General features: G+C 38.8%; 1 protein-coding gene across 1 annotated transcript in view; it reads right to left on the bottom strand.

The window, feature by feature from the left end:
* Positions 1 to 17994, bottom strand: part of CFAP61 (cilia and flagella associated protein 61) — a 431546-nt gene that overhangs the window by 173409 nt on the left and 240143 nt on the right. The window contains exon 18 of the mRNA XM_090285993.1: positions 11932 to 12059. Coding sequence (XP_090142119.1) covers positions 11932 to 12059 — 128 coding nt within the window. The remainder of the gene's footprint in view (positions 1 to 11931; positions 12060 to 17994) is intronic.

The raw sequence follows: 17994 nt of genomic DNA on the forward strand, positions 1-17994 counted from the left end.
TGATAGGTCTTCTTTGAATGTTTGGTAAATTCACCTATGAAGCCATCCGGTCCAAAACTTTTGTTGGCTGGAAGTTTTTTTTTGCTTTTTAAAAAATTCTGCTTCAATTTAATGCATTGTAATTGATCTATTTGGATTTTATGATTCTTCCTGATTCACTTTTGGAATATTATATGTTTCTAGGAAATTATCCATTTCATCCAGATTGTTCAATTTGTTGGCATATAGTTGTTTGATAAATATTTTCTTACAATCCTTTGTATATCTGTGCTGTCCGTTGTTACTACTCTTTTGTTTCTGATTTTAACAATTTGGGCCCACTCTTTATTTTTTCTTAATGAGTTAAGTTAAAGTTTTGTCAATCTTGTTTATCTTTTCAAATAACCAGCTCCTGGTGTCGCTGATCTTTTCTATGTCTTTTAGACTCTATTTCATTTATTTCTGCCCTAATATTTATTTCCTTTCTTCTACTCACTTTGGTTTTATTTGTTGTTCTTTTTTAATACATTTAAGTATAAAGCTAGATTGTTCATTTGAATTTTTTCTTGTTTCTTAAGGTAGGCCTGTAATGCTATGAATTTCTCTCCTAGGACTGCTTTTGCTGTGTCCCATAGGTTTAAGGTTATTGTTCTCATTTTTATTTATTTTAGGGTATCTTTTGATTTATTCCTTGATTTCACTGTTAACCCGTTCATTGTTTAGTAACATATTATTTAGCTTCCATGTCCTTGTGTGTTTTTCAGTTTTTTTCTTGTGGTTGATTTCCAGTTTCATACCATTATAGTCAGGCATGTGCTTTGACATGGAATCAAACTAATGACCCTTCGGTTCACAGGCCTGTGCTCAACCCACTCAGACATATCAGACAGGGAAAGACATTTACATTTAAAGTGATTATTGATAGGTATGTATTTATTGCCATTTTATTCTTTATAACTATGATCCTTCCTCCTTCTTCCCCTCCCTCTCCTCCTGAAAGAAGAAGATGGAGGAGGAGGAGAAGGAAGCGGAGACCTTTTAATATTTCTTGTAATACTAGTTTGGTGGTAAAGAACTCCTTTAGCTTTTTCTTGTATTGAGAAGCTCTTTATTTCTCTTTCAATTTTAAATGTTAACCTTGCTGGGTAAAGCAGTCTTAGTTGTAGGTCTCTGCTTTTCATCACTTGGAATATTTCATGCCAATATCTTCTGGCTAGAAATGTTTCTGTTAAGAAATCAGCTGACACTCTTATAGGAGCTTCCTTGTAGGTAACCAACAGCTTTTCTCTTGCTGCTTTTAAGATTCTCATTTTGTCTTCAACCTTTGTCATTTTAATTATGATGTGTCTTAGTGTGGGCCTCTTTGGGTTCATATTGTTTGGGACTCTCTGTGCTTCCTGGGCTTGTGTGGCTTTTTTCTTCACAGGTTCAGGAAATTGTCAGTCATTATTTCTTCAAATAGGTTCTCATTGCCCTGGCTGGGTTGCTCAGTTGGTTGGAATATCATCCTGTATACCAAAAGGTTGCAAGTTTGATTCCCAGTCAGGGTACGCACCCAGGTGTGGGTTCGATCTCCAGTGAGGGCATGTAAGAAAGGCAACTGATTTATGTTTCTCTCTTATGTCAATGTTTCTCTTTCTCTCTCTCTAAAATCAACAAGAAGAACACATCCTCAAGTGAAGATTAAAAATATTGTTTTTAAATCAAATAGGTTCTTGATCCCTTGTTCTCTCTCTTCTCCTTCTGGTGGCCCTATCATGTGGATGTTATTATGCTTCATGTTGTCCCAAAGGTCCCTTTAACTTTCTTCATATTTTTAATTGTTTTTTTCTTGTTGTACTGATTGGATGTTTTCTGCTACATTGTCTTCCAAATCAGTGATTTGATCCTCTGCTTCATCCAATCTATTATTAATTCCTTTAGTGTATTCTTCACTTCAGATATTGTATTCTTCACTTCTGACTGGTTCTTTTCCCTGGTTTCTATACCTGGTGTTCCCTTTAGAGCTGCAAGTATGCTGGGAAGAGAGCTGGCCATGAAACCCTCTTGACATAGTCTTCTTATCTAGCTTTGCTTTTTCTCTGCCTTTGTCTATGCCCACATGCTTCATTAAAAAGCAACTATATGAATGTAAATAAAGAAGAGAAAAACAAAATAAACTAGGACATAGGAGCCTGTAGGGGACTGATTTGTGTGATATTGGGAACTGTAGCCTTGCTGTGAGCTAGGTAGGCCTTGCAAAAGGCCTGTAAGTCTCAACCAGAAAATCGGCAAAGCTGGAGCATGACCCAGTAGTTGCACCAAGGGTTCCCATGGGAAATCAGGCTTAAAGAATGTTTAATATGCTTTGAAGCTTGTTCTGCTCTATATACCTCACACTTATCATAAACAAAATATCCAAAATAGCAGACTGAAAAAATTATGAAAATCTGCACCAAGTGATCATCTGGTGCTACAGTGTCCAGCGGACTGACCTAAAGCAATCACTGTGCTCCTTTCATTGTTATCTGTAATCCCAAGAAGCTGGTAATAACCAAAACATTTGAGGTTAATTGGTAATTTATGTATCCTGACTGTATAACCCTATGCATATCCTTCTCAATAAAAGGCACGAGGAAAGGGAGTCCAGGGCTCTTCTCCTCTTGAGAGAATTGCCACCTCTCTTCTCCTCCCAAGCAAAAGATTGTGTCCGCTACAGGTTATTTCTTTCAACCGCATTGGGAGACTTCTGCAGGACAGGGTCATCCTCACTGGTCAGCGGCAGACTGCCATAGGATCCCACTGACATCACCTGCAAATGGTTCTCCCATGCCAATGCTTTTCTACTGTTCTCTGCCTGGAGGCATCCTCTGACCATGGGAACTTGAGGGAACAGCTGGAAGAACAGCCTAGGGTGACCATATAACCATAAGGATAGGAACTGGTGGATAAATACCCCAGATTATTCATTCACAAAGGGAGCACTCTCAATTGTGTCTAGTGGGATTGATTCTCATTTGCCCACAGTGACATGCTGACAAAGACTTCGGGGGGGGCTTTGTTGACTTTCCTCCCTATCCTACCTCTATTGCCCTGCTTTCTCAGGTAGTTTCCCAGGATCACCCCCAAATACACTTCTTGTACCCAAATTCTTTAAGATTTTGAAGGAACACAAACCAAGACAAGTGGTGATGTCTTGGTCTGATAGTAGAGGGTGAAGACTGAGTGAGTAAATCTATTACTCAGTTCATGTATGTGGCTTACACTTGCGTGATGGTAAAGAATGCATTACAAATTTAATGTCCTTAATGCCAAAGCATCACAACTAATGCACATTAAAAAAATGACAATGAGCTGATTCCAAAAAAGGCCTAAGGTTGCTCAAAGAGTCTTTTCTTCCGTTCTGGGAGTCTCTAAAGTGTGTAATTGGAGGTAAAGTTATTCTGGACTGAGTAGAAATAGGTAATTTCAGTAAATGGAGATACAGTATTCCCTCACTTATTGTGGGTATTATGTTCTAGACCCCCTGCGAAGTAGGAACCTTACACTTATTCTACAGTCTTAAACCTATGTAACTTTAACAACATACATATACAATACCACAAAATCCCGCAACATTATGAAAAATGCGCGATAAATAACTAAACATAATACTTTTAAAAATCCCGCGATACAGTGAGGCCGCGATAAGTGAACCACGATTACTGTACTTTCATTTACATTAATTGCATTTAAATACTGGAATCAGATTAGGAAGCTTGATTGTAATTAACAACACTGGGGAGAGTCCCAGGCCATTATTTTCTGGTGGCAGAATATCAGGTCCTTCTGCCTGGGGAGACTGGGCCTCTGAGCCTGACATAACTGTCCTCACCCTCACCTTCCACCCCAGCCACAAGATGGCCTCTGTATCAACCCCTGACAGGTCCTATTGTGATGCCAACATACAATATGGCAAGATTCTATCTGCCCTGTTGATCTCTGCCTGCTCCCTAGGCACAGAAGAGAGCAGCACCACATGTGCTATGGGACCTAGCCATCACACTGCATTTGCGCTGGTACCAAAATGGCCATCAGAGACACGTGCCCATCAATTCATGTGGCAGAGACTGGTAGCAGGGCACAATGATGGTCATTTGGCCACAACTGTAGCTGTGCAAACATGCCCTACAATTTCAAGCTATCTTAGTTACCAGATGAAGGATCAATGTCTAAGTTGAAAATTATAGACTTCGTACTTTAGTGAGAGTATTTTGTGGGTCCTGGTGGTAGAACTGGAAGGCAATGTGAGCTTGGGCTTCAGGGTCCACCAGCACTTTCTGGGAACCAAAGTGTCCTTTCACTAGTCACACAAAGGGTCATCGGGACATCATGCAGGGCTGCTTTAAGTCATGTCATCCCAGAATTCACTGATGCATTTTTCTAGTATCATTATATTCTTCAAGATATTCTTTACATCAGAATTGAATTAGGAAGGATTTTAAAATACACAGAAGCATAGACACGAGTGAGCTGAAACAGAATAAAATAGTAACTGCTTTAGCTCATCCAGTTCATGCCCAAAAGATAATGAATAAGCTGTTCTGTATAATTCTGGGAAAAATCTCTCTCTTCGGGCCACTGCCTGAGGCAGGGCCTGAGGTTCTCCCTTTCTAAGGGGCTCCCAGACAATGCTGATACTGTTGGTCCACAGATCACGCTGTGAGTGAAAAGGCCATGAAATATGAGTTGAGAAACTTGGTTCCTGCCCTTTTTGGTATAACTTCCCTATATTTCTTTTAAAAAGTGATTTTGGAGTACTTCTGTGGAAAGCCTGAAATATTCAAAGTATTATATTTGGGGAGTTCAGCAGGGCTAGACATAGTGCACAAAGTGACTGGTAAAAATATGACTCCCTATGCTTTGTGGAAAGAGGTCTCTTGCTTTCTGGAAAGGGCTTTCAGAGGTTAGAAACTCAGCTCTGGATCTGTTTATCCAAGAATAGGTAATTCCCTTTAGACCTATGATAATGGTTGGTGGAATTTCTACGGTGACAGCACCTTCAAACTGGCAGGACCATGAGGGTCCCCTGCTATGACCCCCAGCATGGTGAGAATAGAACCACCCATCAGGAGCATAGCACTGGTTGGAAGCAGAGGGGATCTGATGGCCAAAGTCAAGTTCTTTCTTTTTTTTCCAGTGGTTGGGGTTTTAAAGGAGTCTTATTAATAGAAATACTGTGAAGGATAATATACATGAAATGCTTATGTTGCCCAGTCAAGAACTTTCAGTCCCAAAGAACAAGACAGCCAAAGGAATGCAAACTATCAGCCATAAGAACCATACTTTGGGACTTTTGGCCAAGATGGAGGCCTAGACTGACATGCTCTGTCTCCCTCCACAACTAAGAAGGAATACAACTACCGTCAAACCAGAAATAACCAGAAGTTCCAGAATATAAATGGAAGTCCAACGTATGAAGTTATAAGGAAGTGGTGCTTGTCTGGACGGGTAGGAGGGCCGAAGCCGGGGTGGAGAGGTCAAGCTGTGCTGTCGGTGGCAGCAGTGGTGATGGCGGCGGGACAGCGGTAAGCACAGACACCCGTATTTAAGGGGAGGTGAGAAGCACCTGGGGAGCACCCCCAGCTACAGACCAAACCTGTCAGCTTGCAATTCCAATGCTGGGGAAGGCAGACCTCCATTGCCCTGGACTGTGAGACCCAGAGGGGGTGGGGACAGAGGAGGAGGCTCCCAGTCTCTCAGCAGACAGTGAACAGCAGGAACCTATCTTGGACCCCATCCCTGCAGATAATGCCACAGTGTGGGTAGAAGGGTTGCCCCGTTGTGACAAGTGCATGGGGTTCCACCCTCTATAGCATAGGAGGTGTGACAGCCCTACCCAGGAAGCAAAGGTAAGGACAAAACTGTCAGGATGGCAGAGATCATGATAGAGATCCTGGTGACGCAGCTGACCAGACAGCAAATATCTAATCTAATGGACCAGCAGATAGATAATCTTTCTGAGGCTCAATTCAGAGCTTTAGTTATAAAAATGCTTACAGACATAACAGCAGACCTTAAACAAGATGGGGAAGGAATGAAGCCTAGTCCTGCTGAAATGAACAAAAACACATACAAGACAAGTGGTGAGGGAAAAAAACCCAGGGATCAAATCAACAAATCAGAACATAGGAAAGAAACAGTAAACCAGTGCAGAAAGAGGAAATGAAAAGTGAGGAAAATGAGAAGAGGTTCAGAAACTTACCAGACAGCTATAAGCAGGCCAACATCTGAATCATAGGGTTGCCAGAAGGTGAAGAAGAACTAGAAATTGAAAAATTATGTGAAAAAATAATGAAGCAGAACTTCCCTAACTTGGGGAAGGAAATAGACTTACAGGTCCACAAAGCACAGAGAGTTCCAAAAAAACGGGACCCAGGGAGAACCACACCAAGACACATGATAATCAAAATGTCAAAAATTAAGGATAAAGAGAGAATCTTAAAAGTAGCAAGAGAGAAGAAGGGAATTACATTCAAAGGGACCCCAATAAGACTATCAGCTGATTTCTCAAAAGAAGCTCTGCAGGCAAGAAGAGACTGGCAAGAAATATTCAAAATAATGAAAAGCAAAAACCTACAACCATGATTACTCTGTCCAGCGAAGCTGTCATTCAGAATAGAAGGGCAGAGAAAGTGCTTCCAGGGCAAAGTAAAACTGAAGAAGTTCATCAGATCCAAACCACTGTTATATGAAAAGTTAAAGGGACTTGTTTAGGAGAAAGAGGATCAAAACTATGAACATTAAAATGAAAACTGTATCACAACAATCAACAACAGAAGCTAGGGAACTGAAACAAAGGCAAACTAAATAGGCAACGAGAGAGGGGAAAAAATTATAGGTATGGGGAACATATTGGGGGAAGTAAGTGGGGAGGGGCAAGGGGGGAAAGGGAGGGAGATAGTACAGAAGTTAAGCATAGGAGGGAGTGGAGGGTACAGGAAGATGTTGAGAAGAACTATATGCACAAGCAATGGGTATGTACTAAGGGGGGTTGACAACTGGAGGGAGGAGTGTCACAGGGTAGAGGGAAACAAAAGGAAAAGAAATTGGGACAACTGTAACAGTATAATCAATAAGGCATATTAAAAGAAAAAGAAAAAGAACCATACTTTGAAAACAGTTCAAGTCCATCACTTGAATGTCTTGGACATGATGAAGAACATGGATAATTCATAGAAAAATGTCCTAAGAGTTGCCTTTCCCCTGCAATTCACTGCCATATACATCACTGGATGAATGGGCGTTTCTCCTCTACAGTCCCTCACCCTAACAAAGCTCCTTCTCTGGCCCGAACCTGTTGTTTTTACCCTGCTCACCTTCTGGTTCCCACCATAGTGGCCCACACCCTTGCAGGGTACATGATGAGAAAAGAAGGTCAGGATGCATCTGTAGCTGGAGCTTACACTGGCCTCATGGTGGGCTTTGGGGTCCTGAAAAATATCCTTGTGGAGTTTCTTGGTCATAGCACCCTCAGTAAACAAATGCACAAACAAGACCTGTATATGGGGAAAGGGGCCAATTATTTAAGACCCCAAGCTGAATTACCCTGCAGCCCTATCCTTCTCCATCAGATAGCCAGTGGCCTTGGGAGGGACCTAAGGGCAGAACTGCCACTCAGCCCAGAACTGTAAAATTCATCAGGACCAGGAAGATGAGGAGAACTGCAAGGGATGCCAGTGTGTGTCTGCAGGAAAATGTCTGTCACACGTTTCACTGATGCTGGAGTTCCTGAGGCCTTGCCCTCATAAGGACAAGAAAATGATGCTGGGTGACTTATAGGCCTGACAACCAAGAAAAGAAGGTGTGCCTGTGTAGATGTAACTGTGGATGGGTAGCAGCTAAGGACCAGATAACATATTGTACTTTAAAAAAACTCCCACAATTTTCTCTTCCCACATCCTAGTTATTAGTTGGTAACTTTGGGTAAATTACACCAGCTCCCCAGTATCACCTTGGCACATGCAGAAAGAAGGAAATGATAAAGGCAAAGAATTTATGCAAGGACTGAGATTGGTGTCCTTTGAAGAGGAGACCAGATGCATTTTGTAATTTTTTTTGCATGTAAGTAACAACAGAGTTATGTCTCTTTTGTCACTAGATGACCAAATTACCAGATTTTCTGGAAAGAGATTGCTGTACTGGGCCTCAAATTTTCCAGGAGCTATGGTGCCCCAGCTGAGTCAGATAACACAGTGCAGGAGCATAAGAAGGGAGATTTTCTGAATCTTGCCTCCAAATCGTGAATTTTACCTTTACTGGGGGTTGCGGTCAGTGTTTGGTGAAAACTGTGTTTCAATTTCATTCCAGCTGAAATCATTTATAAAATTTAGTTCAAATGGGAGTTAAACTCATAAAGTAAAATGTGCAGCAGGTTACTATAGTGATTGCTAATTTAAAATAATTAGAGAAAATAATAAGAAAACTATTTCCCCTCTTAAGGATTAGAGATCTGTAAAGTGATACCAGTCTATTTTTAGTGTATGTAATCTGTGTAACGATGATAGAGAATTACGAGTATTTTAAAATGCTTTTAAAAAGTCTGCCTCATTGAGGAATTTAATCAAACAAGTACTGATATTAAAATTTATATGTCTTCAGTAAATCTAACTTAATTCTACAAGAAGAAAATTATATGTAATTGTCTTAACGAAATCATTTAAAAATTTAAATGAAACATAGTGACTAAGTATATAGCTAAATTAAGATTTTAAAAATTGATTTGAGACAGCTATATATATATATGAGAGAGAGAGAGAAATATTGATTTGTTGACCCACTTATGTATTCATTGGTTGATTCTTGTATGTGCCCTGACCAGGGATTGAACCCACAAACTTGGTGTATCAGGACGATGCTCTAACAAACTGAATTACCTGTCCAGGGCTTTAGCTAAATTAAGATTTAAGATCTGTTGGCACGAACCCTTCCCAGATCATGCCCACACTTTCCTTCCCTCTCAGGTATGCTTTTTACCCCTAAGTTCTAAGGATCCCCAGGAGACTTTGCAACCAGGGGAGCAGTGGGCAATGGCAGCTTGTCCCAGGCTTGCCCCCTTATCCTGTCTCCAAGGCCCCCTTTTCTCTGACTTTTCAGTGAGCAAAGAGCAACCCTGCCTATACTCATTTTTTTTCTATAATGTATCTAGGGAGCCAAAGCAGTGCACTGCCTAGGCTCTCTCCTGTTGCTTCTTCTACCCCAAGTCCTTCCTCTGTTTCACTGTCCCAAGAATTAATAAATGTACTCTCAAAATTAAAAAAAAAAGATTTAAGGACATGGACAACAGGGTGGGGATTGACTGTGGGAGAGGGGAGAGGTGGGCCGGGTAGGGGAGAGCAATGGGGGAAAATGGGACAACTTTAAAGAACAACCATAAAAAAATTTTTTTAATGTGGTAAAAAAAGATTTAAGACCTGCTTATGATAAGTTCTTGACTACTATAATTTCACAACTCCCCCTGATAATTCATCATTAAAAAATGGTTGTAAACAACTCAATGTTCTGAGTCTTAGATATTGAGACCCATCAGAAAACCAACCAAACTCCAAACTACTCTCTAAAGTGGTATTAACATATACTCCAACCAGCAGTATATGAAAATCTCAGTTATTCTAACATTCTTGCCAATCCCAATGTGGTATTTTAAGAATTTAAAATTTCTCCAGTCTGATGAGTATGAAAATGGTGTCTCAATGTTGTTTAATTTGCATTTTCTAATTGCTAGTAAACTTGCATATCATCCATCAGGGTTTCCTTTTCTGTGATTTGTCTGTTCATATCTGTTGCTCATTTTTTCAAATGCCTTATGAATCCTTCTTATTGCTTTATAACACTGATTTCTATATTCTGGATAACAGAGGTATACAGAACACACATGAATGACATCCATGTTCATCCAAGCCAAAGCCAAAGCTAAATATCATTATCATGGATTGAACTCAAGGAATACAAGTATAATTCTGAAATTTTATCAGTAAGGGTTTTCACAGTAACAATTTTATTTTTAATCATTTGATATAACGTAGGAATATGAATTCTCAGCACTGTCAGCAGCTAAGATTCCTGTGTTCCCTAAAGTGTATATTTTCAGTACTAAATACTTTCAGTTAAGATCAGTAGAAGAATATGATATTTGGGGGGCTTCTAATTTTTCTCTAGAATTTCTTTTCTTTAAACTCTGTATAATCATTATAAAGTTTGGACTGAAGATAATTCATAATGAATGTTGTTGTACATGATTTTGGAGTTTTTCCACCACATGAAGTTTTGACATGGAAAAATGACATTTTGTTTTTACTTAATCATCACAAGATGGGAGGCATTCTCAAATAAGGCTCTTTCTCAAAAGACATGTAGTATAAATAAAATTAAGCAACTAAAAATTAAATATAATCCTTAAAATTGATTTTATTTAATGTTATAAATGCTGTGCATGCAAACAACTTGTACAAAGAACAAAATTATTATATACATATTTTTAAAAAGAGACCCATCAGAAAAAAATGAAACCCTCAAACTACGATGTGGCACACAGACGAAAATGGGTATTTCTGGGTGCTTTTATTTCCTTCCTGCCATAAAAGAACTCTGTAGACTGACAACAGTATTTAAGTCCCTTGAACTATGTTCCTAACTTCAATAATGACACTCAAACTTATTTCTAGTTAACTAAACGTATGTTTCGAATAACTGAACAAATTGGCTGGAAAGTGAAAAAAATCTTCACTTGGTTATTGTAATATCAAATGAGCAAAATAACCATGTGGGGTTAGCTCGTCTCCATATCAACCAGACATAAACGCCCTTAGAGGGCATTTCCTCCATCCATTCTCTATCTGATCCCTGAGTTTTGCTGGCTTCTGGAGGAGTCATGTGGGTTGCCTCTTCCCATCTTCCATTTGCCTCTTAGCACTTGTAAGTTTTAAACAGTAGCTAAAGTTTCTCCTGTAAACCTAAGCAAAAGATTTGGGAAAAAACTGGATGCTTTTAGTTCAGAAGCTGTAGTTCCCCAAAGTCAGGGTCTTTAAAAACATCCATGAAACTTTTACAAATAAATGAGGAAAGCGAATCTGAGAGACATTAAGCAATACATCTAGGGTTCCATATCAGGTAATGGTGATGTCAGGCTAGGAACCCAAAGTCTTGGTCAACAACCCAGGTGCTGAGACTCAGTGAGCATATGGAGAACTAGTCGGAGGAAGCTGAGAATACTCATGAACCACCGATCAAGAAAATGAGCTCTGAAAGGAAACCTGTTTAGTGCCTTAAGGTTAACAGAAAACAGCACCAGGGATAAATACAGGCATCAGTCTTCACTGCAGGGTTTTACTGTGCTCACTGGCACCCAAATGGAGGGGTGGGAAGAAAGGTCCTTGGCCTGTCTGCCATTTCTGCAAGCCTATTTGTGGTGCATAAAGTCAAAACTAGTTCCCAAACTGGCCTGATTGTATGGAGGTTCCCAGAAACCTCCTTGGGAGTTTCTGATTCAATACATTTGGTGCTGGGTCTGGAAAGCTACATCTGTAACAGATGCTCCACACGATGCCTATGATCTGGCCAATAAGAGAAACACTAGTATGGAATAGGGGTTGGCAAACTTGTTCTGGGAAAAGTCAGAGTGTACATATTGTAGACACTAAAAGCCATATAGTCTCTGTTGCAGCTACTCAAATCTGCTGTTGTATCAAGAAAACAGCAACAAACACCAAATAAATAAATAAATATGTTTGTGGCTCAATAAAGCTTAATTTCCAAAAGCAGGTAGACAGCGAGCGAGACTTAAACCTAGGGGCTACAGTTTGCCAATCTCTGGTCTAGACTATTTCAAGGTGTGTGGGGTGATGAACAAACCAAGGTCTGTATTTTCAAGCCACCCTATCAGGTGAGGAAGAGAAGGCCCCTTTTAAAACAAATGGATAAAGTAAAAAAACTCACCAAAATACCAATGTCTCTAGGAAGGAAATTCCAACATTGGATGCACCAACCACAACAATCCTGGCATTGACAGTTATTTTAGGTTCCAATGTTAGTTTTCTGTTTGTATGGTTCAAGGCATAACCCAACTGGAAAAAAAAAATACAAAAAGAGGGACTTGAGGAAAATGTAGCTGAATCTGCACTCTCAAACTGGAAATTATGTGGAATTATTTAACCAGCACATTAGCAGCAAATCAAAATGAATAGTGCCCATGCACAGCCATGGTGAAATTTATGGGGATGCATTTTTAAGACATTAATGTAAGACTATGGAAATATACCTAATACCTAGGCTGGTTCACATCAACATTTTTGGTTTAGATCAGTTTTGTGCTAATGCTGACAAATGTTTCATATAGCACTGAGGCACTTTATGATTAGAGACAGTAAAGCATATAATCCCACAAGAAGACAAGTAAGTTGCTCTCTGAGAATCTAGTTTCATGAAAGGTCCCAAGTCTTTCTTGCTGTCCAATTGTTGGTACTTGAAGGCAAGCATTACCTTTAATCAATTCTGCATCCTTTACTCTACTTAACATAGTACCTGTGCACAGCAGGTGTTCAGTGATATTTATAGAATGACATATAAGTACTTGTTAAATGAAAAAAAGATGTTGGATGATGACGGTTTTTCAGGGAGAGCTCTTAGAAGCATAGAAAGTAACTAATAATCACATTAATGTTCATATTTGCAAAATTGCCTGAATTGATAATTTGTTTAATTCACATTCCTGCTGAAGCTTGATGGGGGTGTTGGGGTGGGAGGAGGCATTAAATGTACAAAAGGTTTTTCAAAAAGGTGGTAGGATATTCTTGAAAAAACATTAGACTGTGTTAGAGACTTTGTTTCTGTTTTTAATTTATTAATTCAACACATTTTTATTCGATGCTTACTATGTATCTGGACAATAAGAAGAATTATAGCTGACTTGTCATCAGAAACAATGGAGGCCAGAAGTCAGTAAAATGACACCCTTATCAAAAAATTCTCATTACATCAGCAATAACATCCTCTAGATCAGAGATCTTCCCATTCTAGTAAGCCAAACCTATTTTTAATTTTCTTAAAATCTGTGATACGAAGAGTAGGGAGTCCAGTCAGCCAATGGTAAAGTCCTATGTAAAGCTGGCTCTCAGCTTCCAGTGTATAAAGTGGCATGGGTACAGCCACACTCTTTGCCATTTCCCAAATAACAGGTTAACTCTAGAAGATAAATCTCATCTCTCTAGCTCTAGCTAGTCTAGCAACATAGAGGTAGAAAAATGTCTTGCGCCAGATAATTTATTGATAAAAATTTAAAACAAAGTTTGGACATTTTAGACTCCATAATTAATACTCCTTGTATGTCTCAGCGTCTGTCCCAGCCCCACCCCCATCTTTAATGAAGTACACCATACATTTTGGAAGAGATTGAGCCCACTCCCATCTTTAAGAGAGGACTATGGTTGACATAAACCAAGTCAAATAATCCCACAATTCCTTGCTCAACAATTGGCCCAAGACAGACATGAGATCTACTTTCACCTGATCATAGTGAAACCCAGGACTTTTGTATGCTGGTTACAGAAGAGGAGAGAAGCCTTTTGCCTTCCAGCTGGCACTGGGTACAGATGTGATGCCTGAAATGATATAGTCACTCTACCACCAAGAGGGAAACCATCCTGAATTGACATTCCAAGAGAATCAAAGAGAAATAGAACAGGAATTATTCTTTTCAAACACTACCTGAAGCCCATGCTACCTTCAGATTCATCAGTTATATAAGCAATAAATGAGTCAGCTATTGCCACAATAGTGCTGCATAACAAAGCACCCTAAAACATTTAAGCATTGGCTTAAAGCAGCTGTCATTTATTCTCACTCATGCAATGCTAGGCCAGTTGGAAATAGGCTGGGTTCAGCTGGGCTTGGCTCCAACCTGCAAATTCCAGATTGGCCTCGTATCCCCCCCCCCCCTTTTTTTTTTATGAGTGATAGCTGGAGTGTGTTATTCTCATGGCAACAAGTAGAAGTGTGAAAAATGAGAAGAAGCAATACTTCTTCAGCCTGGTCAAAGCAAAAGTTACGTGACTAAGCCCCAATTCCATGAGATTGGGAAGTAGACTCACCTGTAACAGTGAGAGGATCCTCAAAGTCACACAGCAAGGGCACAGACCAGGGATGAGGGGTGGAATGGCTGGTGAAAATGACACAGCCCACCACATTTCCTTAATTGTTTAGGTCAGTTTGTTTCTTTTATATGCAATTGAAAAGTTTGTAAACTCTTTCTAAATGATAATAATGAATACTTATGTACCATTTGGGTGAAAAGTGCCTGTTCTTCAAATAAATATCACTCTGGTCTGCAATATGAGAATTTCCCAGGACAGGTCAATGAGGAATTCTACAAGAAAACTAGTTAACACTGGTACATGTTGGCGCTACCATGTACTATGTTCTGATAATTTCCAAGAAAAGCAGGCTGGCAGCAAATTCACTCTAGCCAGCCTTGGGTCTAGTGGTTTAGGGAAAGGAAGATAGGAGGCATAGTTGTTTGTATGATAGCATCTAATTGTAGGTCTAATTAACAGAATTAAAATGCAAGCATCTTAGCAGAGGTCAGAGCGCAAGATTCCTTCCATAGGAACTATGTTCAGACATTCCCCTCTGCTGTCCAGAGTGTATGGGCAGTAATGAAATTCCCTGGTAAAGAATCACACCCCATTTTTGAAAGAGCCCCTGTATCAATGATACAAAGGAGGCTAGGGAACAGAACAGAATGGCTTTTGTTTCCCACACAATAGCTTTAACACCAACAGCTGCCAGGCCTCAGAAATCACCCTTCTAACCACTGAATACACAAAGTGGCCTTGGGTGTCAAGAGTTAGCATCAGTACCATTGATGGTGGGTGTCTCAGGGGAATGATTACAATGACTCCCAGTAAACCCAATTTTCTGCCCAGGATTTAATTAAAAACATATTCATCATCAGGTATGATGAAGTGACCTGAAAAAAACCCCACATTTTTCTTTTGTTAGGATAGATGGATTTATTTATTTATTTATTTATTTATTTATTTATTTATGATGGTTTTTAAATGCCTTGAAAAAAACTCTTGCCAGCCTGGAAATGTTTATCAGTGACACTGCAAATGAAGACTGCTTTTGCAGCTTTATAAAGGGTTTATTTTGCCTGTATGAGGAAGCCCAATTCAATTCCGAAGGAAGGTAGAATAATTCTTTCCTTTACATTCCTTCAAACTGGTAAAGAAAACACGTGCAGAAGGCCGTCTGAGCCCCTGGGGCCAGTCCAAGCCTCCTTTTCTTAGTCTCAGCATCTATCCAAAATGCCCCATACACTGGAGATCCTGTTTTGAGTTTTTGCATTTCCTTAATAGTAAAGTAAAAACAAAATAGCAATAGTACAAACAAAAGACTTATCTATTGATTCATTTTATAGGTAAAAGTTATATGTGCTTTGTAATAGTAAATTATTTCAAAGATAAAATACAAGAGACTCTGTAAGCTTTCTGGCTGCATACCGCACCACTGATGAGTGGGGACTACAATTTTTAACTCTATTTCCATTCAGACACTTATGTTTCTATTTTTCTAATGATACTTACTAGCATTTTTCTATGAAGGGATGATTTTAAAGGTAGAGATTAACATATACTCCAGCAAAAAGGAATAAACCATAGATAGAGTGTGTAAGCTAACTTTTAAAAATTGATGAGTCTCATAATGAGTTTAAAATACAAACCGTAAGTCCTGTCCCTTAAATAAGGGAAAAAAGAATGATAATATGGGAGACCCCTTTTAGGAAATTCTAGAGCTGAACTTGTGGTGGGGCAGGTTGACAGAGAGTGAAGGATTCTGAGGGAAAAAACAAAAAAGGTCAGGTGGGAAGGGAGGGGAGCTGAGAAAATATGAAACTGAAATGAGCACAGGTTAAGTTTTAAACTATTTATCTTTAATTTCCTATGAACTCCTGAAACAAAATACTTTCTCCATGTGAATGAGCGAGCCATTGTAAAGGTTTCAGTCACTTTTATTAATTTATTTGGCTTGCTTGCTGCCATCCACCTACTGTTTGCTTCCTATAGTCAAGAACTACATGTTTGTTTTTTGAGGCATTTGTTTTGTTTCATATGAATCATTCCTGCCATCATTTTAGATATTCTATAAATGTTGGAAGAATAGATACATCAACTTTTCATTTGATGAGCCCTTCTTAAAGGATGTTGACATAATTTCTACCAACTTAAATTATTTTAGTTGGTTGTTTTCCAGTTGCTTAAATGACCAAACAAATGATTTAGATATAATTAGAACTACTTAGGATTCAATTTTAACTTTTTAGTAGAAGTGATGTTGATATACATGCTCAGTTATGTCATAATTCACACACGTTTATCAAGAGATGTCAAATGCATAGTTTTGAACTTTATGTATGATTGCTAGCTGTTCTCTGTGTACAAAAAAATTGGTCAAAATATAATTTTACCTGATATACATATACATGAGTTCTGTGTTTCCACTTCCAGTTTGGTTTCCCTTATGTAGTTAGAATGAGTTAGAATGACTAAAAGAACATTATTGAAATTCAATTTCAATAACAGTACCAAAATCAGAAGTTACTAAAAATAAAAAGAGGCTAGTAAACTAGAGAACAGTCAAAATGAATACAAATGATCCTACATAATAAATGCAAGGTTTACACTAAAATGTAACATGACAATATGTATGGTGATTTTTTTCTAATGATACCATTGTGTTTGGAGGTCATGTTTAAGCCCCAGGAGCATTAGACTGGGCATAATAATCCTGGTGGCAAGGTTTGGGCTTGTTTTCTTTGTTCTGCTACTGGTTGAAATTCTGAGCCTCTTTTCCTTAAATATCAGCTTCCTCAGGTGTAAAATGGAAGTAAATAACACAAACCTCTGTCTTCCTCAGCAGGTAAACATGGAAACTATTCATTAAAAAATGTCTACAAATACTTTGAGCTTTTCAGGCAAAGATGTTACACAAGGTAAAATTGCACACCCTCTCTCCCATCTGCAATATGAAAGGCAAATCTTTGAAAAACACATTTTATAAGCGCAAAACAATGAGCTCAATTTTCAGCTCCACACCCATGTATATATGTCTTTTCTTACCAAAAGCTTCCAAAGACTTCAAAGGGAGCTCTCTCAATGCAAGGAAAATGGAAGATGGAGAGATTCAAAGCCATTAGGTGCAGAATTTCTGAAGTTTTTAATAAGCCTATTTTTGCTTTATAAATGTAATTTTTTACTTATGCTTTTTAATTCTCTTTTCTTTTTGAGAAGCCCCCTGCTTTCCAATTTGACCAAAACAAATGATGACATATTAATAGTGCTATAAATATCAGTGTCAGTTTCAAAATTCACAAGTAGACGTCTTTGGGGCAAAGTATTTCAGTATTTACCAAATAAATAAATAAAGTTGAAGATCTCTTCCACAGATATAAAATGCAATTTTGAAAAGCCTTTTTACTAAAATAATTAAAGAGGCTCAGAAGTATGACATGAATGCCATCAGCTCTCCCAGCAGAGCATGAGAAGGCTGTCAGGAAGATGTCGTAGTTTTGAGCTTCATATTATGAAGGATTCGCTCAACTTTCTTCTTTGTTGGGGAATAGGGAGATGCTAATATTTTCTGTAGCTCCAGCACTTCAGAAAAATGCACACTGTTTCATCTGTGGTATCTGCTGAGAGAAATGATGACTTTAGGACACTCTTTGGCTTTCTTTCTTAACATGGGAAACAGCATACTCAAAATTGTGCAAATGGGGCAAAAAGCGGGCTGTGGTTATTGCAGGATCTGCTCACTGTGGCATTCCCACCATTGCACCAGGCATACCCTAGGCACTCATTAAATGTTTGGAAAGTGTTGGCCTCTGTAAAATTATTAGTAATACTACCCATGAAGAGTTGTTATTATTGTAAAGAAATATGATGCCTTTAATTCCTTTACATTCTTCACATTATCCCAGGCAAATAGTGGGAGCTTAATATTCTT

Source organism: Furipterus horrens, unplaced genomic scaffold, assembly GCF_987537825.1.
Source record: "Furipterus horrens unplaced genomic scaffold, mFurHor1.1.pri manual_scaffold_8, whole genome shotgun sequence".
Classification (NCBI taxonomy): domain Eukaryota; kingdom Metazoa; phylum Chordata; class Mammalia; order Chiroptera; family Furipteridae; genus Furipterus; species Furipterus horrens.